Source organism: Cryptotermes secundus, unplaced genomic scaffold (genome assembly GCF_002891405.2).
Source record: "Cryptotermes secundus unplaced genomic scaffold, Csec_1.0 scaffold470, whole genome shotgun sequence".
NCBI classification, from domain to species: Eukaryota; Metazoa; Arthropoda; class Insecta; order Blattodea; family Kalotermitidae; genus Cryptotermes; species Cryptotermes secundus.
The window spans coordinates 587,540-608,257 of record NW_019739954.1 but is presented as its reverse complement, the minus strand read 5'-3'; the positions used below and the strand labels follow the sequence as shown (position 1 = coordinate 608,257).

The 20,718-nt window shown below is 39.9% G+C and overlaps 1 protein-coding gene across 3 annotated transcripts in view; it reads right to left on the bottom strand.

Annotated features, from left to right (window-relative positions):
• LOC111872132 (ankyrin repeat and IBR domain-containing protein 1) overlaps positions 1-20,718 on the bottom strand; it is a 115,001-nt gene that overhangs the window by 36,864 nt on the left and 57,419 nt on the right. For all 3 annotated transcript variants that reach the window (XM_033754544.1, XM_033754545.1, XM_023865716.2), the window contains exons 9-15: positions 16,287-16,520; positions 13,212-13,393; positions 11,832-12,051; positions 9,332-9,466; positions 7,941-8,109; positions 3,874-4,016; positions 1,236-1,463 (exon numbers count right to left, since the gene is read on the bottom strand). In XM_033754544.1, coding sequence (XP_033610435.1) covers positions 1,236-1,463; positions 3,874-4,016; positions 7,941-8,109; positions 9,332-9,466; positions 11,832-12,051; positions 13,212-13,393; positions 16,287-16,520 — 1,311 coding nt within the window. The remainder of the gene's footprint in view (positions 1-1,235; positions 1,464-3,873; positions 4,017-7,940; positions 8,110-9,331; positions 9,467-11,831; positions 12,052-13,211; positions 13,394-16,286; positions 16,521-20,718) is intronic.

Here is a 20,718-nt window from a genome sequence, read left to right as displayed (position 1 = left end):
GAAACAAGTATCATGTGTGCAGGCTGTGGTGTGGCTCTCTGCAAACTTTCATGTTTCAATGTTTATCACACGAAGAAAAACAAATAAAGAGGTGTGGAAAAGCATTTATTGCATAAAATATTGTATTTTAATTAGTTCCTAAAAATTTCGTTTTTAAAAACCAATTTTTGTTGAAGTTGTTTAGGAAAAAGTAACAACATGCATTTTAGCGACATAAGGACAGGGGTGGGATTTAAATACCCTTCGCACCAGTCAAAGAGTTAAGAGGGGTTACAAGTNGAACAGTAAGAACAAGAACTTTAGAGACCTGTATAGAGGAATAAATGACTTTAAGAGGGGTTACAAGCCTAGCAGTAACTTAGTGAAGGATGAGAATGGTGATCTGATTGCAGATTCCCAACAACATTTTGAATAGGTGAAAGAACTACTTCTCTGTTATTGAATGTACATAGGTTCAGTGATGTTAGGCAGATATAAATGCATACAGCTGAGCCGTTAGTACCTGATCCTAGCCCTTTTGAGGTTGAAAGTGCTATTGCAAAATTGAAAAGGTATAAATCGCCAAGTAGTGATCAAATTCCGGTAGAACTTATTCAAGCATGATGTGAAATATTACATTCTAAGATGCACAATCTAATTACTTCTATTTGGCATAAGGAAAAATTGCCTGATCAGCGGAAGGAATCTATTATTGTACCAGTTCACAAGAGGGGTGATAAAACTGAATAGTAATTATCGGGGGAAATCACTGCTATCAACTTCATACAAAATTGTATCCAATATGCTTCTCTCAAGGTTAAGTCCAAATATATATGAAATTATTGGGGATCATCAGTGTGGGTTTCAATGTAACAGATCAACTGCAGATCAGATCTTTTGCATTTGTCAGAAATAATAGTGAATAAATCATAGTACGGGTCCATATTAAGACAATTCAAGACCTTGGTTTGTCTTTCTTGTAATGCCTAATGGTGACCTAGAAAAGGTCGAAACATGTACAATCACCTTTACATTGTAAATAATGATATGACAGTATCTATTTTCATCTTCATCTGAAGATATTTACTTCGCGTTCACGGATCCATTTACTCATTTATCACATACACAACAGGATGCAAACCACAAAGGAAAAAAATGTATTAATTAGGGGTTTGCAACATCATGAAGTTTGCGAATCCCTCATATGTATGTGCGTATGTTCATGGTGTTTGACAGGTTATACTGACAATACTTACATCATCTACTGGATCCATAGCCATAAGCCCAGGAAACCTCCTTTTTCGGACTTTACGAAGTGTGGGAGGGGTCTCAGGAGGAATTAGTCCTTTAGATACTGCACGCACAAATTCATGACGCTTCCGCCGCGCCAATGCAGTTGTCTGGATGATTACTGGACGAGGGGTGCGCAAGTAAGGACGGGCTACCATTTCAGACAGCTTCTCTGTGACCTCTTCAAGTTCATTCTGCAACAGTTTTACAACTCTTGATGTGAATATGTTACAAAAACAAGACCAGTCATACCTGACATCTGAATTAACCCCAGCAGCCTGACATTAACGCTTAAAAATTCAGTTCCTACATCAGAAAAAGCACTCCATCTCATGAGATTTGAAGTTCTCACAGCAGTGATTATGAAAGTTACGCTCTTCTGGGATGTGACACCATGTAGTCTGGTAAATATTTATCAAGATTACAGAGGAATGAGCTGTTTTCATTTAGCCTGAACACTGAGTATATGAAGGCTGCACATTCTTCATAAACATCAGTAAATATCTGTCAGACTACAAAGAGTGACATCTCAGTAGACCAACAACCACGTTAAATTCACTACTTCTTGCTTGATCACCACAGTTAAACAACACTGGGCATGATTGGTACTCAGACATGTGACAACAAAGAAGACAATGACCTACAATGCACATCCATCATGAAGATCAATCAGTTAATGAATTTTATGGAGATAACTGTCATTTATTCTGAGAATCATATAAAAGCCATGAACAAACTGTGTGTATAAAATGCTGAGTTTCTTTAATACTGTGGCATGTAGACCTGTACCTAGGCAATGACTGTAAAATAAGCAACTATACACCAGCTGCTGCTAAGTAATGGCTCTGCAAACAACGGCTGTTGCTAGACAATGGCTGAGTGGTGATCACATTAGCAACCGAACTGACATGAATGCAACAACTGCATTGCAACAGGGGATCAGTGCTCTCTATGCAGTCCACACTGAGAGGTTATAAAGAGGACAAGTCAGGGTTCAAAGACCGCATTGGGTAGTCATGTCACACACACTACGAGAATGGAACAAATGATGGAATGCCTGCTGACTGAAATAAGCACCAAATGAAATGAAAGGCAGTCACGAGGAAATGATGACAAGGTTGGAAGCCAAGATGGACCCTCATCACAAGGAGGAGTTGATGGCAATAATGAAAGCTGGTAAAGAAATGACTGAGGCCATGATGAAGGCCTGTCTATAAAAGATAAAGGCCACAGATTTGGAGGCATATCCAGAAGAAACAGAGTTGTGAGTCAGAACATCAGGAAGTCCCTAAGGAAAAGGCTGAGGTGGAGGACAGCTATGGGGACTAGCATTTAGTTGTAGGGCACCATAACTGAAGAAATGGACCCAGTGTGATGGTGGGTCCCAGAAGTTGGCTGCCTCATGTGGACGGATGACCTGCTCTGCCATTCCTGCACTGCACAAGGGACACATTTGTAGAGGACCTGACAAGACAACTGGCAATGGTATCAGACGACGAAGGAGGTGGGGGCTGTGTCTTGAAGCAAGAGGACATTATACTCGTATGAGGCCTTTGAACAAACCCACAATTTTGAGGCTGTGAAGCAAACAGTCGGGATTTCCATCAGGTTGTGGAAAGTGAGTGACTGGATATTGTGGAGGGGTTGGCCCCCTCTGAAAATAAAGAAGAGATGACAAAAGCACAGCTCTCAGAAACGATGACGGTGGTACATCTGGACTGGCTTGCACCATATTAGGGAACCACTTAGAACAAGTGGCCTTAAGGAGGGAGCAGTGGGAACAGTAATCACCTGAGAACCGAGCCATGAGGAAGGAAGGTGAGGCTGATCACAGACATCATAAGCACAGCCCTCTGAAAAGAAGAAATGGCAGTACGCCTATAGGCTATTTGGAACGAAGAGCCCTAAGGAGGGAGCAATGTGGCATGTAGACCTGTTGCCAGGCAATGATGCAATAGCTGTTGCTAAGTAATAGCTCTGCAAACAATGGGCGATGCTAGGAAATGGCTGAGTAGTGGGCACCCTAACAGATACAAATGCAACTGCACTGCAACAGAGGAATGGTGTTTTCTGTGTGGTCAGTGCCAAGATATTAAAAGCAAGTTGGTTGACAAGTTAGCGAGTGTGTGAGGAGCTGCTTGGTGAGTTAGTGGGAGTTAGTTAGAGGACTGCTGTGGTATAGTTGCAGTGAGCTGTTGCTGTTAGAAGCTTGTAGCTGAGGCTGGGGACAGTTTGGGAACCCAGAAGAAGGGGAATGTCCACTGCTGAATGCTGTAACCAGAAGACTGGTAAAGACACAGCAGACTGAGAAGACCTAGTGTGTCCCAGAATAATTAGTAATTTTATTTTAGCTACGATTAGTACTAGTTAAATGAATCCAATTACCAATCCAAACCCCGTCCAGAGTCACTGAATCACATGATAATATTAAAGCAAGTGGTACATACAGTAACCACAATGCTTCACACGATTAACACTGCATCTACCACATACTTTTCTACTAAATATCTCCTTTAACTCTAATAATGTTTGGAAGCGTTTATGCAACAAAACTAAATCAACGTATTTTACCTGAAGCAGTACAGAAGAATTATTTGTTGTTACCTGCATGAATTCGAAGATGGTCTTGTTGTATCCATTATCCTCCAGGTAGTAGCCATAAACGTATGAGCCACAAAGAACTCGCCTGGCTTTTAATAACTCTCGTACTCCATCCTCCACAAATTTCGTTCCCTTCTCCGCAGATTCTGTACACAGTAAAAATATGAAGATTACTGTCCATTTATCCTGATCATGGAGGCAGCAGGTTAATCCAGGATGGTATCTTTCTACCAGACTGCATGCAATCAGGTCCCATGTAACACCATGTAGTTCAGAAAAAGCCTGACATTTTGGAAAAACATACTACCTCCACCTTCAGGGTAAAAGAAGAAAACCAAGCAAGAAACCAGCAGAAACAGGTGGCAAGCTGAGATCAGCTTGCTGCCGGCTTCTGCTGGCTTCTTGTTGACCCTGAAGAGGGAGATGACATGTTCCTGCGAAATGTCGGACTTTCTTGCAACTACACAATGTTATGACCTGCATGGCCATACTCTTTCAGTAATCATCCTATTCACTGCTGTTAGAATCTCAAATTTCACATAGTGCAAACATGATTCAACATAAAAATTGTGTGGTATCCTATAGCATAATGGAATTCAGAAATATTTTCTGCACCTGATAATTTCATCACACTGATATCCACTTTACTGACATACTGTACCAAGTTTTCATGCTCTAGATTCATATTTTGGAGATACCAATTTTGAATATCAAATGTGACAATGGTTATCCTGACGGAGGCTTTCATGGTTTCGCTCAGTCTTTCCAGGCAAATGCTGGGACAGTATGACCATTTCCTCTGGGATGTGACACCATGTAGTCTGGTAAAAGTTTACCAATATTTTGGAGGAATGTACTTATACTGTCTGAGAATTCACAATTGAAGAGTAAGCCAAGCAAGCAGCCAGCCAGCAACAAGAAGCGAGCCAAGCATTCTGTTTCCTGCTTGCTTGGCTTATCCTAGACTTTGAAACATCAGCAAACTGCTACTACAGTACACAACATCACGTCCCAGATGACAGAACTCTTCATAGTCACCACTGTGAGAACCTCTAACTTCATGGAGCTCAGCTCTTCTTGAGAAGCCGTCAATTGCGCAGCTACTCAAAAACTTCCCAGCATTTTATGGAACCCAAAGGTTCGTTACAATGTTTACAAGGGTCTTCCACTGGTCCATACCCTGAGCCAGATCAGTCCAGTCCATACCACTCCACCCTATCTCTCTAAGATCCATTTTAATATTGTCCATTCACCTATGTCTTCGTCTTCCTAAGAGTCTTTTTTTTCTGGCTTTCTCACCAAAATCCTATATGCATTCCTCTTCTCCCCATTCATGCTACATACCATGCCCACCTCATCCTCCTTGACTTGATCATTCTAATTATACTTGGAGAAGAGTACAAGTTATGAAGCTCCTCATTATGCAGTTTTCTCCAACCTCCTGTCACTTCATCTCTCTTTGGTCCAAATATTCTCCTCAACACCCTGTTCTCAAACACCTGCAGTCTATGTTTCTCCCTTAATGTCAGAGACCAAGTTTCATAGTCATAACTGTGAGAACCTCAGATCTCACAAATACTGAAGTCTTTTACTTTAAAAATCTTTGTATTTACTATTTATTTATAACATCTTATCATTACTGAACCTAACAAAAGGAAATGAATATGAGATTTGGTACTTGGAATGTTAGAAGTATGTATAAGGCAGGTTCACTTAAGACAGTGGCGGAAGAAATAACGAAATATGTTAGATTTAGTGGGAGTACAGGAGGTCAGATGGGACAAAGGAGGCACTGAACCAGCAGGCGAATATACATTTTTCTATGGAGAGGGGAATGAGAATCATGAATTAGGTACAGGTTTTTTTGTACATAAGTGAATCATATCAGCAGTGAAGAGGGTAGAGTTCATAGTGATAGAATGGCATACATAATATTAAGAGGTCACTGGTGTGATATTGTTCTGAATGTTCACGCCCCAACGGAAGATAAAACTGATGATATAAAGGACAGGTTCTACGAAGAACTAGAACATATATTTGATAAATTCCCGAAGTGCCATATGAAAATTTCAATGAAGATTTCAATGCCAAAGTAGGTAGGGAATACATTTGCAAACTCACAACTGGGAATGAGAGTTTGCATGAAATTAGTAATTATAATGGAGTTAGAATAGTAAACTTTGCTATGCCCAAGAATCTTACTGTCAAAAGTATGATTTTCCCACATAGTAACATTCATAAATTTATGTGGACATCTCCAGATGGGAAGACAAAACAACCAGACTAACCATATTTTGAGAGACATGACTTGCAGTGAGTTAACAAACAATGCACAGAGTTTATATGGAGAGGTTTAAGCTCAAGAAATTAAACGAGGTAGAGGGTAAATAGCAGTATTGTGTTGAAATTTCAAATAGATTAGCTGGTTTTGAAAACTTAGACACTGAGGTGAATGTTAATAAAGCTTGGAAAAAATTAGAGAGACTGTCACTATTTCTGCCAAAGAGAGTCTAGATTATTGAGAACTGAAGAAGCATAAGTCATTGTTTGATGAAGGATACTCAAAATTATTAGACCAAAGAAAACAAGCCAAATTTCAGTGGTTACAGGATCCAAGTGAAATAAATGGAGATAATCTGAAAGACAAAATTGATGAGCTTATAATGAACAGTAAGAATAAGAACATTAGAGACCTGTATAGAGGAATAAATGACTTCAAAAGGAGTTACCATCCTAGAAGTCACTTAGTGAAGAATGAGAATGGTGATCTGCTTGAGGATTCCCACAACATTTTGAATAGGTGGAAGAACTACTTCTCTCAGTTATTGCCTTTTGAGGTTGAAATTGCTATTGCAAAACTGAAAAGCTATAAATTGCCAAGCAGTGAACAAATTCTGGAGGAAATTATTCAAGCAGGAGGTGAAATATTATGTTCTATGATCCATAAGCTAATTACTTATATATGACATAAGGTAAAATTGCCTGATCAGTGGAAGGAGTCTATTATTGTACCAGTTCACAAGAACGATGATAAAACTGACTGTAGTAATTATGCTATCAACTCCATACAAAATGTTATCCAATGTTCTTCTCTCAAGGTTAAGTTCATACATAGATGAAATTACTGGGGATCATTAGTGTGGGTTTCAACGTAACAGATCAACAGCTGATGAGATATTTTGCATTCGTCAGATACAGGAGACAAAATGGGAGTACAGTGAGACAGTACATCAGCTATTGGTAGACTTCAAGAGAGCCCATGTTTCAGTCAGGAGGGAAGTATTGTACAATATTCTGATAGAGTTTGGGGTATCCATGAAACTAGTCAGGCTGATTAAAATGTGTTTAAACAAAACATATCATGAAGACTGTATAAGACTGTCTGATAATTTCCTTATCAAGAATGGTGTAAAACAAGGAGATGCTTTATTGCCACTCCTTTTCATCTTTGCTTTAGAATATGCCATTAGGAAGATCCAGGAAAATCAAGTAGGACTGAAATTAAATGGGACAAATCAGCTGTTGGTCTATGCTGATGATGGGTCATTATATAGAGGCAATAAAGAAAAACACATAAACTTTAATTGATGCTAGTAAGGAGGGTGGTCTAGAAGTAAACACAGGGAAAACTAAGTATATGTTGCTGTCTCATCACCAAAATGCAGGGCAAAATAATGGCATAAAGATAGGTAACAGATGTTTTGAAAATGTGGCACAGTTAGGATATTTGGCAACGATGCTAACAAATCAAAACCTCATTCAGGAGGAAATTAAGATGAGACTGAACTCGGGAAATGCGTGCTGCCATTCAGTTCATAACCTTTTGTCTTCTTGTCTGCTGGCCATGGGTCTTAGAGATATAGGATGGGATGGTATGGATTGGATTGATATGGCTCAGGATATGGAGCAGTGGAGGGTTCTTGTAAACATGGTAATGAACCTTTTGGTTCCATAAAATGCTGGGAAGTTCTTGAGTAGCTGCACAATTGGCAGCTTCTTGAGAAGGGCTCAACTCCATGAGTGAGTGATCATTACTGATACAGTATCAAGATAGTCTGTAAGACTCCTACCTTCACGTTTCTGTCCTTTGCTAAGTGAAGAGGCTAAGACCTCCATCTTCTGGCGCACATTGTTCAACAATGGTTCCTCCAACTTCTGGCTGTTCTCATGGTTCCGGAATCTTGTATAGTAGTGAAGGAAGCGGTTCAGCTCTTGCATCTGCTGGTTCCTTAGCATTGCCTAGAACATCAAAATACAATACAAGCTATTTCAGCCTCAAATTTCCAGCCTGAGAACGAAATGAGACATAAAATATGACATCTACAGATGGTCAATTTCCACAGCAATTCAAGGCAAAGAAGTCAGGAAAGCAGTAAGAAAACAGATTTTACTGTATTCTTGTTCTTAGATTTCTGCTGCTTGTGTCTAATGTGTTAACTTCAGCATTTAGTATTCAGTCATGCCATGTGATGAAGCTGTTTCAACGTACATTAGAACTGCCATCTTCAGGGAGACGGCAATGTACACCAAAAAGGAACAGCTTCAACATGACATGACTAAACCCTGAAAGCCAAAATCACAAACGTTACTCATACTTTGGCCGCTGGCGACAGGAATTATTGGATAAATATTGATGTTCCTCCAAATTTAAGAGTTATTTAAATAAATCTTGACATTACAGTAGTTAGAAATTATATTGAAGTGTGTCTATGTTCCACACATCTCTGATGATAAACTGTTTGAAATATACATAATTTTGTGAAAAGCACTGAAATGGCCCAATATGGCACCAAATAAAATTAGAAAGAATATTTCTGCCCATGTGAAAAGAGGGGAGGAAAAGACAATCACATTCCCAGTTATCAGCTCCCAGCTGCAATAGAAGAGCTGTTCTCAAATATACCACTCTTAAAAGAGATTAAGTGCCTTTATGAACATTCTTCGCATATTTCATGTGTATGGATCAAAGGTCAGTGACAATATGAATGTTGCTGTAAATATGTGTGCAATATCTCTGTAATGTGATTAATGTTCAGAAACTGATGGAAACAAGGGCAATGTTGATCACAAATGCAATGTGCTAAGACAGTATCAGATACAATTCTAGAAGACAGAGAAAAGTCAAGATATTGGGTACATTTTAGAGCAGGGGTCTCAAACCTTGTGACACTGTGACCCTTTAAATAAAATGTAAATTTATGTCATCACCCCATCACTTCTGGTCAGTAAAAGGTGCAGCTCTGCAAATTACTGCAGGTCATTATTAGGCCATACAGTGACATGAGGAACCTAAACCTACACCTAAACCTTCTCTACACCTACAGTGAGCTATAAGATGTTCCTGTGGAATCATGGAAAATTTCACAAAATGTTTTCTTAGCTGCATATACATTTTCCAAAAACACTCACAATAAATCTTACATGAAAACTCAGTGATTCTCTTTAAAGTAGGTTCCCTGACCTCACTGATAAGAATGCCTTGCTTCTCATCTGCTTTGTGAACTGCCTCGAAACGGTTACACCTGAAGTAGCCTCCAGTGGCGGAGCTGTGCTTCTTCCAGTTCTCCAGGCACACCCAACAAAAGTCAAACTTGCACTGTGAAATATAACAGAAGAATGTAAGGATTCTGGTGACTCTTGAAGACCTTATTTTTTATATGATTATTGTCCAATGTCTCGGGTATTTGATACACACATTTTAGAAACTGGATCTATTTCATTGTTAGTTGTAACAGGGGAAAGGACTCTGCTGGGCCCATCAGAAAGAGCTAGTCTCTGGACCAGTGATAAGTGAATTTTCCAATATATCTCATAAACCATTTCACAGATTTTACTGAAACTTCAAACTGTGCATTATTATGCAACTGAAACAGGGATTTTGCTTGTTTAATCTCATGCATTTTGCTGAATACTATTTACAGTAGTCGATCTTGTGCTTTACTGTAGAAAATACATGAAAGGATCAGCCTGTGGGTTGGAAGGTACTGCTGGAGGTTAATATAGGATTTTTGCACAAAAGGTCTGAAGCCAATGGTAAAAAGTTTCATGAAAATTGCTCACTCAGCTTCTACAAAGAGGCATACTGTAGCATAGTTGGTTGAGGCACTATGCTACAAGCTGGTAGGTCACGGGTTTGATTCCCGATTAGGTCACTGGATTTTTCAATTGATCTAATCCTTCCAGCTGCACATTGGCCCTGGGATTGACTCAGCCTTTAACAGATCTAAGTACCAGGAATCTTCCTGGGGGTAAAGGGTAGCTTGTGCATAAGGCTGATAACCTAACTGCCACCTGTGAGCTGATTGTCTAGAAAATGTGGAAGCCTCAACCTCTCACCATGCTATGGGCCTCTATGGCTTTACCTTCTTTTTTAGTGTCTACAATGCAAACATTACAACTAAGTCAAAGTCATATTGCGACTGACGGTCAGTCAGTAAGTCTTGGTGTCGGCCCCATCTGGGGCTCATGACCAGATATTTATTACTTTTGAACGTTACTGTTTTGTCTTTTGTGGGGCGCCCTCTCTGACGAGAAGATGGGTCCAACTTTTTTACACGCTACTGGGTCTTGCCAGCATAGTCTTTCTTGGGTCTGAGTCCCTTGAGACTCGCGACCGTATTTTACAACCGAATCCTGTGACTAATATATATAGCATACCTGTAGAGGGGGAAAAGGGTCTACCATGCATAAATATCTGTAGAAAGCTAGTACCTAGACAGTCTGGAGTCTTCAGGGGTCAATATGAATGTTCAGTTTAAGTAAAGATTTCATAAAGTATCTGTTTTCTGGATGGCAGGGATTTGCACCTTTGATCTGGAGGACACAGAAACATCTAGATCTCATGTGAAGTATCAGAAAGTTTATTTTAAGGTATCTTTAATGCAAAATATATCTAAAATTAAAGACAGGCGGGGGATGTCTTCTTGCATGCCAGGAGCTTAAAACTAATTTTCTGTGATGTTTTTAAGCCTGCAGATTGTGTATTTGTGGCAGTGTTTAGGGATATGTCCCTATGATCAGTGTGGTCCAACTGGTCATACTTATTTGCCAGTATCACTCATGTCTTTGTTGTTGTTCTTGTTAAAATGCACTGTCTCCTATAAGCAATGAAAGCATATCCATGTGGATGTCTATGTCACTAATTCACGACGATGTATCCTTGTTTCCATATAAGGTCAAGTATACGAACACTGTGCCATCAGAAGCCATTCAAAATGTGTATGTTTCAGTTTCATACAATCAGTAATGGGGCTGTGGTCGATATATGAATTTGTGAAGTGGAAGCAACACTAGCACAACTACTGAAATGCTCTGAATTACAAAAGGCATATTAGCCATAATAATAACAACCACAGTAATAACATAAACCAAAGTAATATGGGTGATGTACTTTAGTGCAAGAACACATACTGAAAATGTGTGCACACCTTACCAATCATGTTCGATTTGTAGTATTTTTAGTGACATTGCCAGTGACTCAGACTGTAAGCATCAAATGTTTGGATTATTGTGAATAGTAAACTTGGAAAGACATGTATTTGTTCATGGCTGAATTTAGTATAATATCCCATCTGAAATGAACTGGGTACCTGATCAATACAACACACACCCTTAACACCTGAGATAAATTTCTTTATTCCTATCTTATTACTGTACATGATGCTTTAGTTACTACTGTTCTTGCTATGATAAGTAGTATTTGCAGTAAGTATTAGCAGTAGTAGTAGTTACTAGTACACAGAAGTAAATAAATATTGTGTTTGTCTCTTATAGTACTGAGACTCATTAGACAGTTGACAATTTGCAAAACATGTCAATATAAATTAGACTGATCCCCAAATTCTGTACATTGGACATGTTATTATAATACCTGCATAAAATTCACATACAAATATGAAACATATGAGAAAAGGTGAACAAAAAATCTTTGAAGACCGGCACTGAAATAGTTAAATCAATACCTTTGAACACTTCATGTGGTTACAGCCTTCATTCTTCTGTATGGGTGATTTGCAATTGGGGCAAGGCTTTGAGTTCGTTACAAGCCACAGGCAGTTAGCAGCATCTTCTGTTTCAACACACGAGGCTCGCAGTTCTTCTGGTTTTACCTCTGAAATCTTCTGCTGCCACTGAAGCCACTGGCTACAGCCACATGGAGCATGAGCCTCACCCAGACACTCCCTGAAATATTGACTCTCTAACTGGAAGAATGTTTTTACTTGAAGAAAATTATGTTAAACAAGTAAGACAGAAATGGCTGTGCTTCCAAACCCTGATGATGGAAACAGTTGTAAAAGGTGCCACAGTTTTGAATACATTTGACATTTTCAACTGACGCATGCAATCACCATCTGGCGGTAGAGGTGGAAAACTACATTCACAGCTATCAGAAATAATTTCTGCATACTTCAAATTAAAAGTAATAAATCTGAACATAAAACATCAATAAAATTGTTAACAGTGATTTTGGAATGTAGAGGGCCATTTTATGGTGGCACTGTAAGATAGGTTCGAGGAGTTATTTTATGATGCCATCAGCAGCCAGACTATACAGCGCTGAATGGTAGGCTATGCACGTTGATGCATGCTCGGCAGCTTAGCCCTGTGGCTATTGGGTCAATGTTCTCCTAGTAGCCCTGCCTCCTTTCCTCCCTGACACAATACTCTATACCTGCTGGCCCATCTCCCCAGACCCTTTCCCTATCATCTCTACTGATTTCCCCTTCCTCTTCTTATATAGCTGGGTGTTTACAACTGGTGACTCAGTCTGCAGCCACCTACTCACACTGGTTTCTCACGTGCGGATTTTTCTACCCTGAAGATGGAGGCGACACGTTCCTCCAAAATGTCGGTTTACACAAGATCTACAGGGTGCCACATCCCAGAAGACAGCATTCTTCAAAGCAGCTATTATTTTGAAACAAAGTATGTTTTTATTATCTTGCAGTGCTGCATCCTGTCTGTGGTGCTTACAAATAAAAATGAAGGGGCTACAGTCACACTCAAATGTTCTTATTTTTCAGCCCACAGAGGCATTTATACCAGCAATGTAGTTTATATGATTCCATCACCATTTGTATATTCCTCACAAATCACCTGATGGCCTGTCTGGGCCAAAACATGTGAGTGAAATAATAAAAACATCTGTTGGTGTGACAGTAACCCCTCCATTTTATATGTTTTTATTAATCAGTTATTCCAAAGATTATTCAATTAACAGTCCACACATAATAAACAGAGACTACCAATCAAACTGAATTAGGTGTGTGGCATTCCCTATCTCAGAATGTTCACAGTAGCCATTTATGTGTTCTGGGCATCAAGAGATGTCAGCAACCTACCAGCAAAAGAAGTGTCCGTTTCCACAATCAACTGCATGGGAAGTGAGCAGTGGAGGTTTCGCTGATGGAATATTATGCAGGACATCACTGGGTTGTGTCTGTTCTGTCTCAGGCAGGCGGACAGCACGGCCACAGCCTGGCATGGGGCACCACTTGATGCTGCGGTTACTCTCAACAAATGCCTTGGGGGATAAGAAAGAGCTTTCAACAATGCCGCAATGATTCCAACATTTATTTATTCCATGAATTCCTTCTTTGAAGTATCAGAAAAAGCAAACACCTAAATCAAATTATATTTGTTAGATATGAGGTTTTCAAAGCAGTGATATTGAAGAGTACTTGATGCTGTGCAGTATGGCAGAGGTTTACTGACGTTTCAGGGTCAAAGAGTAAGCCAAGAAGCAGCCACAAAGTCATTCTTTGACCCTTGAGTTGGAAGCAGTTATGATCCTCTGAAATGTCAGATAACTTCCATCAGACTACATGACATCTCATCCCAGAAAATAGTAGTTTCCAAAATTATATTTTGCTGAGATTCTCTGACATTCTTCCCTGGACCTAACACTGCACATGAAGACATGTGTCTGAAAACAATTTATTTTCTATAGTGACATATATGTTGGACATTTTCCAATTTCTTGTTTTCGGTTAAAAATAACATGGTATTTCTGGAGTTGGCTCTCCTTCTATCATCACATAAAAGTATGAAGACCATTCTGTTGGGTCCATTAGATGGAACCAATCTGTGCCTAAAACACCTCACAGAACAGAGTTCATATTGTCACGTGTTTATATAACTTGTAGACGGGGTTTGGATTGGTTGATCAATTTAATGGATGCTCATAAGTTGTAAGTACAAGTAATTATAACACCCTAAAAATTACTGTAATTATAACACATTAATGAAGTCTTCAATGTCTGCTTACACTAGTCACTGCTAGGTAACAGATCTCAACAATGGCTATGCCTTTACAATGTCTTCACTATCCATTTTCTGGCAATGGATTTATAACACATGAACTATAAAAGTCTCGCTAAATTTCACTATAGGCCACACTATGTCTTCTCGATCTGTTACAGATCTCACTAGTTGTTGCTTTGTAATGGGTTCCAATGATAGATGTTCCCTTTCCACTGGGTTCCCTGAACTTTTCACAATCTCAGCTATCAGCTTCTCACAACAACAGCTCACAACTGACCCCCAGCGGTTATCTAACTAACTGCAACAGCTAACTAGTCCTGCTTAGAACACCTTGGCATGGACTGCGCAGAAAACACCATTCCTCTGTCGCTGTTTACAGGCCACTGCCTGGTGATAGCCAGCTGTTGACTCCACAACTCGTTTTGAGTGATTATATACGTTCACAGTTTCTCCTCATTTAGTGTTCAGTTTCACTGATCCCAAGCCAATAATTTCAGCATTAAACTCCTCCCATTTATGAATTTCCTCAGACACTGAAAGTGGCACTAAATATCCCCCCTCTCCCCAAGAACAATATTGCTCAGTTTAGTGCTGAAATCCACTATTCCTCAATGAAACCTTAAACGCAAGTTTAACTGTATAAAAAAGGCTATTGCTTGCTACTCTGTCATATATATGAGCAGCAGTTGGCAGCAATGAATGGCAGTGAAAGGCATGCTTGAGTTGATATTGTAGTTTCACAGCATAACTCTAGGCAAAAATAATCCCAAGATGGATAGCATGTAGTCTGATATGGCCCTATGTTTCAGGGGAACCTCCTGCTTCCACCTTCAGGGCAAAGTAAATAATATTGAAATCAAATGTAACTGAATGGAACAGTTATAACGTCACATTTAAGAATTCTTTTACGATCACCAAGTCATCATTAGGTCCATTATTCGACACACAAGAAATCAATGAATTTACAGAACAACCCTCTCTCCCATGTCTAAAATATGTGTCATCTTTCAATAAAATTCTATTAAGTAAATCGTACTTCACATTTTAAAAACAACTATATGTATATCCTTCAGTTGGAGCCAGGGTAGCTCAGCTGATATAATGACTAGGCTACAGGCTGGCCAACTGGATAATTGGGGTCTGATTCCCAGCTGAAGGTATGAAACGTTTCTCTTCACCATAACATCTGAACTGGCTTTGGGGTCCATTTAGCTTCCTCATGTGTAGCAGGGGTTGTTTCTGAGGGGTAAAGCAGCAGGCACGTGAACCTGACCACTCACCTCCATCTAGTGCCAAGACACAGGGTTTGGATTGGTAATCAGACTTATTGGATTCCTGAAACTTGTAACTACATGTAAATAATAACAGTTAATGGATCTACACAATCTACAAGTCACTATGGCACATGCTAAGTCTTCTCAGTCTGCTGTGTCTTCACCAGTCATTGCCTGGTAATGGCTCCCAATGACATAGATTCCTCAGCTCCTGGGTTCACATCCTTACTGGCTGGTAACTGTCTCCCAAATCGATTGCCCAAAAGCTTGAATTAGAACTTGTTATACTCGTACAGCCTAGTGGCAGGCTGCATAGAAAACACCACTTTCCATAGTTCCACTGTTCTGTGTAATTGCTGCTACAAAAACGTGTTTACTAAGATGTTCCCTAGCAATGGCAGTCTCTTCTGGCTCCGCAATTTCCCCTTTCAGGCGTCATGTCAAAATATCTTCAAGGTATGGTGCTTAATTTAGCACAAGTAAAACTTTACTTTTACCTTCATATTCTTCAGTTACTGCTTCACTCAAGAGTAGTCTATATCAAAATGAAAGTTCAGTTTTAGACAATAAGAGGTAANATCGCTGCTACAAAAACGTGTTTACTAAGATGTTCCCTAGCAATGGCAGTCTCTTCTGGCTCCGCAATTTCCCCTTTCAGGCGTCATGTCAAAATATCTTCAAGGTATGGTGCTTAATTTAGCACAAGTAAAACTTTACTTTTACCTTCATATTCTTCAGTTACTGCTTCACTCAAGAGTAGTCTATATCAAAATGAAAGTTCAGTTTTAGACAATAAGAAGTAATCTTAATATTTTGTATGGTGAGAACTTAAAATGTCAAAGGACAAACAAGTGGAACTAGAAGCTGGAAGTAATTTACCTTGATGTCAAACTGCAGGTATCTGCGTGCCATATCAGGACTGACTAGTTTTTCAATGACTTCTACAGGCACAAGGATATGACACTGATAGGCAGGACACAGGATATGGTGAGCATCTCCATCCTGGATCTTCACTGTGAGGTAGCTCTCCCAGCAGGAGGTACAGAACTGGTGGTTGCATGACATGAGCACTGGTCGGTCCCAACAAGGCATTGCCAACATGCAGATCTCACACTGTGAACAGCACAATATGGATATTGGTCAGTATATACTATTTAATGCACCTTGTACCAGCCTGCAAGATGAAACATTCCATTTCTGGGGTGGAAACACTCCATATGACAGAACACATGTACTCAGTAATGCAAGGCGATAATGTACATGACGGCGAGCAGAAATGACACACAGTAGTAACTACAATGTAGCATGTACAGCCACTGCTATGCAACGGCTGCAAGACAGGTGGATAAACAAGGGCCGTTTCTGGGGAACAGCTTAGTAAACATGTTCCTGCAGCAACAGACATGAATATAACAGAAGAATGGTGTTTTCCATGTGGTCCATGCCAAGAAGTTATAACCAGGACAGTTGGAGCAATGAATTCAGTTGAGCTCTGAAAGGGAGGCTGAGAAGAGATGGTGCTATAGTTCAGTTGACAGTTTAGCTGTGGAGTGTTAACCAGTGGGCAACAATGTGACCACAGAAGCTGAAGACTCTCCACTGTTCAGATCTGTTACCAGGAAATGACCAGTGAAAGCAGACTCAGAAGACTTAGCATGTGCTCTATTGATATGTAAAGTGTGTAGATCAGCAATAGTGTTGCAAGTGTTTGTAGTTCCAAGATGTGTAAGTCGTCAATAAATGTATTCTCCAATCCAAACCCTGTCTACAGTCACAGCCCTAAATCATGACAATATGTATCACCTGCTTCAACCTGCTTGTGACTTATGCACTTCAAAGCACTCCACTCTAGAAATATACGCTACTTGTCAAAGCACTTGACAGTGGCTGCAAATTTCTGAAACATCTCTTGGTAACATACACTATTACATTCCATCTACTATGGGAATGAGGGGGTTGTTGATATCAGTAAATAATACACATCATTATATCATTATTAGGAAGTTATAAGATTCTGTTTTCAACATACTTCTGGTATCCATATGCCGATGGGAAATTCAAACATGATTACACAGGACTTTTCATTCATAAGGTTGTCTACATAAGGTATAACAAACCCCGACTCACAGCAAAGATGGACTTTAACTCATTGTGGACTGGCGATTTAAATATTTAAATCACCCTGGGGACCGGCATTATTAAACCTACTATCCTAACTTGTGCACTGTTCACTTTAAAAATTAATATAAAATCCTACTTAATTTTATGAACTAAAATTTTTGGAGAACACTTACCAATGCTCCTAGAAGTGCTTGAGAGTGTGATATTTCTGCAAACATTCCCCTTTGTGAAGTGGCATTACACAGAACTTGCAATGTAGACAGTCATACTCCATTTTTTTTGTGAACTGTGTGAACATGGCATTGCCTAGAAGGATGCTTCCCCTTGGAATGTTCACTCTTCACAATTTTCACGAGGGTATGTTTCCGCATATCACCCGAGTCACCCTGGGGGGTCCACATGAGGCCTGCGTGGGGTGGGAGTTGATGAGCCCGGTTGCACTAAGTCTGTCTGACTCTGTTCTGCCGCCACCATCTGGTCTGTATCCCAGGCCTTTGCCACATTCATCAGAAATGCTTTGTATTTCAAGTTCGAATCAGGGTTTAGATTTTTTCCTGTCCCTGCAATGGTCCTACCACATTTTTGTCAGAGCTACTGTCACTTTTACTGTCTGTGGCCACAATTCTTTGTTCTCCCCTGTCACTGCCACTGTCTGAGTCACCATCACTATGCGTCTCACAAGGCACGTAAGCTCACTCATCGGAGAAGAATTTGTCCTCGATGCATATTCCCCTACTAACTTACTGGCTGTTACATACAGTTACAGCTACACATTTTCCTTTGGAATGGGTTGAGATAACAGTGAGTTCATGTTACTGAATACTAAGGAAACATTCCAGAGGTTTATTGCTCAGTTGCTATGCAGCTGAGCACCAAAACAGCAAGGTATAGTGTGTTGCAACCTAACGTGTCCTAAAATCATGATATCATGCGACCAGTCCTCAATGTGTTAAGGAGTATGATCTAGAAGTAAATGCAAAGAAAAGCAGATAATCATATTTTGTCATCAAAATGTGGGACAAAATTGTAACATAAATGCTCAAATATTTAGAAAGAACACTTAAAATATCCAAACTGCATTCACAAAGAATTTAAAAGGAGACAATTTTAGGAACAATTGTTACTGTTCACTTCAGAATCCTTTGTCTTCCCAACTGATATCTGAAAACCTGAAGATTAAAACAAAGAAAATTATAATTTTGCCTGTTATCTATGGTGCAGAACTTGGTTTTTCCCATTATGGGAAGAACACACCTCAAGGGTGTTTGAAAACAGGCTACTAACGAGAACATCTAGACTTAAAATGGAGGAAATAACAAGAGGCTGGAGAAAAGTGCATAATAAGGAGTTTCACAATTTGTATTCTTTGTCAAATATAATTAGGATGAGGAAATCAAGGCGGATTAGATATGCAGGGCATGTAGAATGCATGGGACAGAAATGGAACAGGTACAAAGTTTTCATATGAAATCCTTATGGATTGAGACCACTTACAAGTAAATGACCTACACATAGACGAGACAATATTAAAATAATCTTAAAGAAACAAGATTTGGGGGGGGGCATGCATACATACATACATACATATACAGGGGATGAACAAAAATATGGAAACACCTCGTGAAATGCATGTGTGAATTGAAGTGTTTATTTTAGTGATGTTTGTAGGTCACGCTGTCATCTCTGCCCAACACCACTACCTGTACAACCTCCGCAATACGTTGCAAGCTTCCTTTGTTGTCGAGACAGTGTTCTGTGCAATTTTTTGTGCATCACATCAGAGCTAACAGAATTCGAACGCGGGNTTGTGGGGGCCAATATGGTGGTTGCTTCCATAACCAAGGTAGCCGAGGTTTTTGGTGTTTCGCGAGGCACAGTATCCAAGATTATGACCACATACAGGAGGACTGAAAAAACCGCATCCGATAAACACCAACGTGGATGGAAATGTGTGTTCAGTGATCAAGACAGATGAACATTGCGCAGGATTGTGACAAAAAATAAGAAGACTACAGCTGCAAAAGTGACTGCTGAACTGAATGCCATGCTCACAAACCCTGTCAGCACCAAAACAGTATGAAGGGAACTCCACAAGCAGGGTATTTCTGGACGAGCTGCAATTCCAAAGCCACTCATCAGTGATCAAAATGCCACTAAGAGGACAGTCTGGTGCCAAAGTCATAAAACCTGGACTATGAGCAAGGGAAGATGGTCATTTGGTCGGATGAGTCCACCTTCACACTGTTTCCAACTTCTGGCTGAGTTTACATCTGGAGAACGCCATCCCAAGCTTACAATCCAGATTGTTTGCTGCCAAGAGTGAAACATGGCAGGGGCTCGATCATGGTATGGGCAGCCATATCGTGGTATTCTGTAAGACCCATCATTACCCTGCAAGGTCACGTCACTGCCAATGACTATGTGACCATTTTGGGCGACCAGGTCCATCCCATGGTGCAAACTTTGTTCCCTAATGGTGATGCCATTTATCAAGCCAACAGTGCCTGTGTTCAGGCATATTCTAATTTACAGATTTTAATATCTGTAAAAAATTTTTACACTGATTCCCAAATTAAAATTTCCCGAAATTCATACATTTTCTGTACCACGCGTTCTAGCAGCGTAATACATATTCTGCACCATGCGTTTTAGCAGTGTAAGTCCTTCATGGCCACCTCACATACAATGTTATCTCTTGTTGAAGCTTATTTATCTTATGGTACATGTTGGTATGCACGCTGTAGCAGTCTGAATTTCCTCGCTGCCTAATGTGTTAGATAAACACAGCAGTTAATTCTTGGAATATGGTGTTGCCAGATCGGTCATTCGTTCATTCATTGCAGTCAAACCATTGTGTTTGTAACGATTTTGAAACATCGCAATATGTTAGCCACCCATGACATCATGAAGCAGATATTTGGTTCAGAGAAGTCGTGAATGAGATTTTTGTATGTGTGGGCTCGAGGTTAAGATTTATGGCTTCTTATCGTGGTCTTAGCACAGAGATTCACTGCTAGCATTGCTAGAGAGCATTATACACGACGACGTCGTATGGAAAATGCTGAAATGAGAAACAGCTGTTCTATGACACAGATTCGGACTGCTATTCAACCGATTCTGAATGTGGCGTGGAAGGTTGGTCTTCTGATGCCTGAAATTGAGAACAGCTGTTCAATGACAGATTATGAGA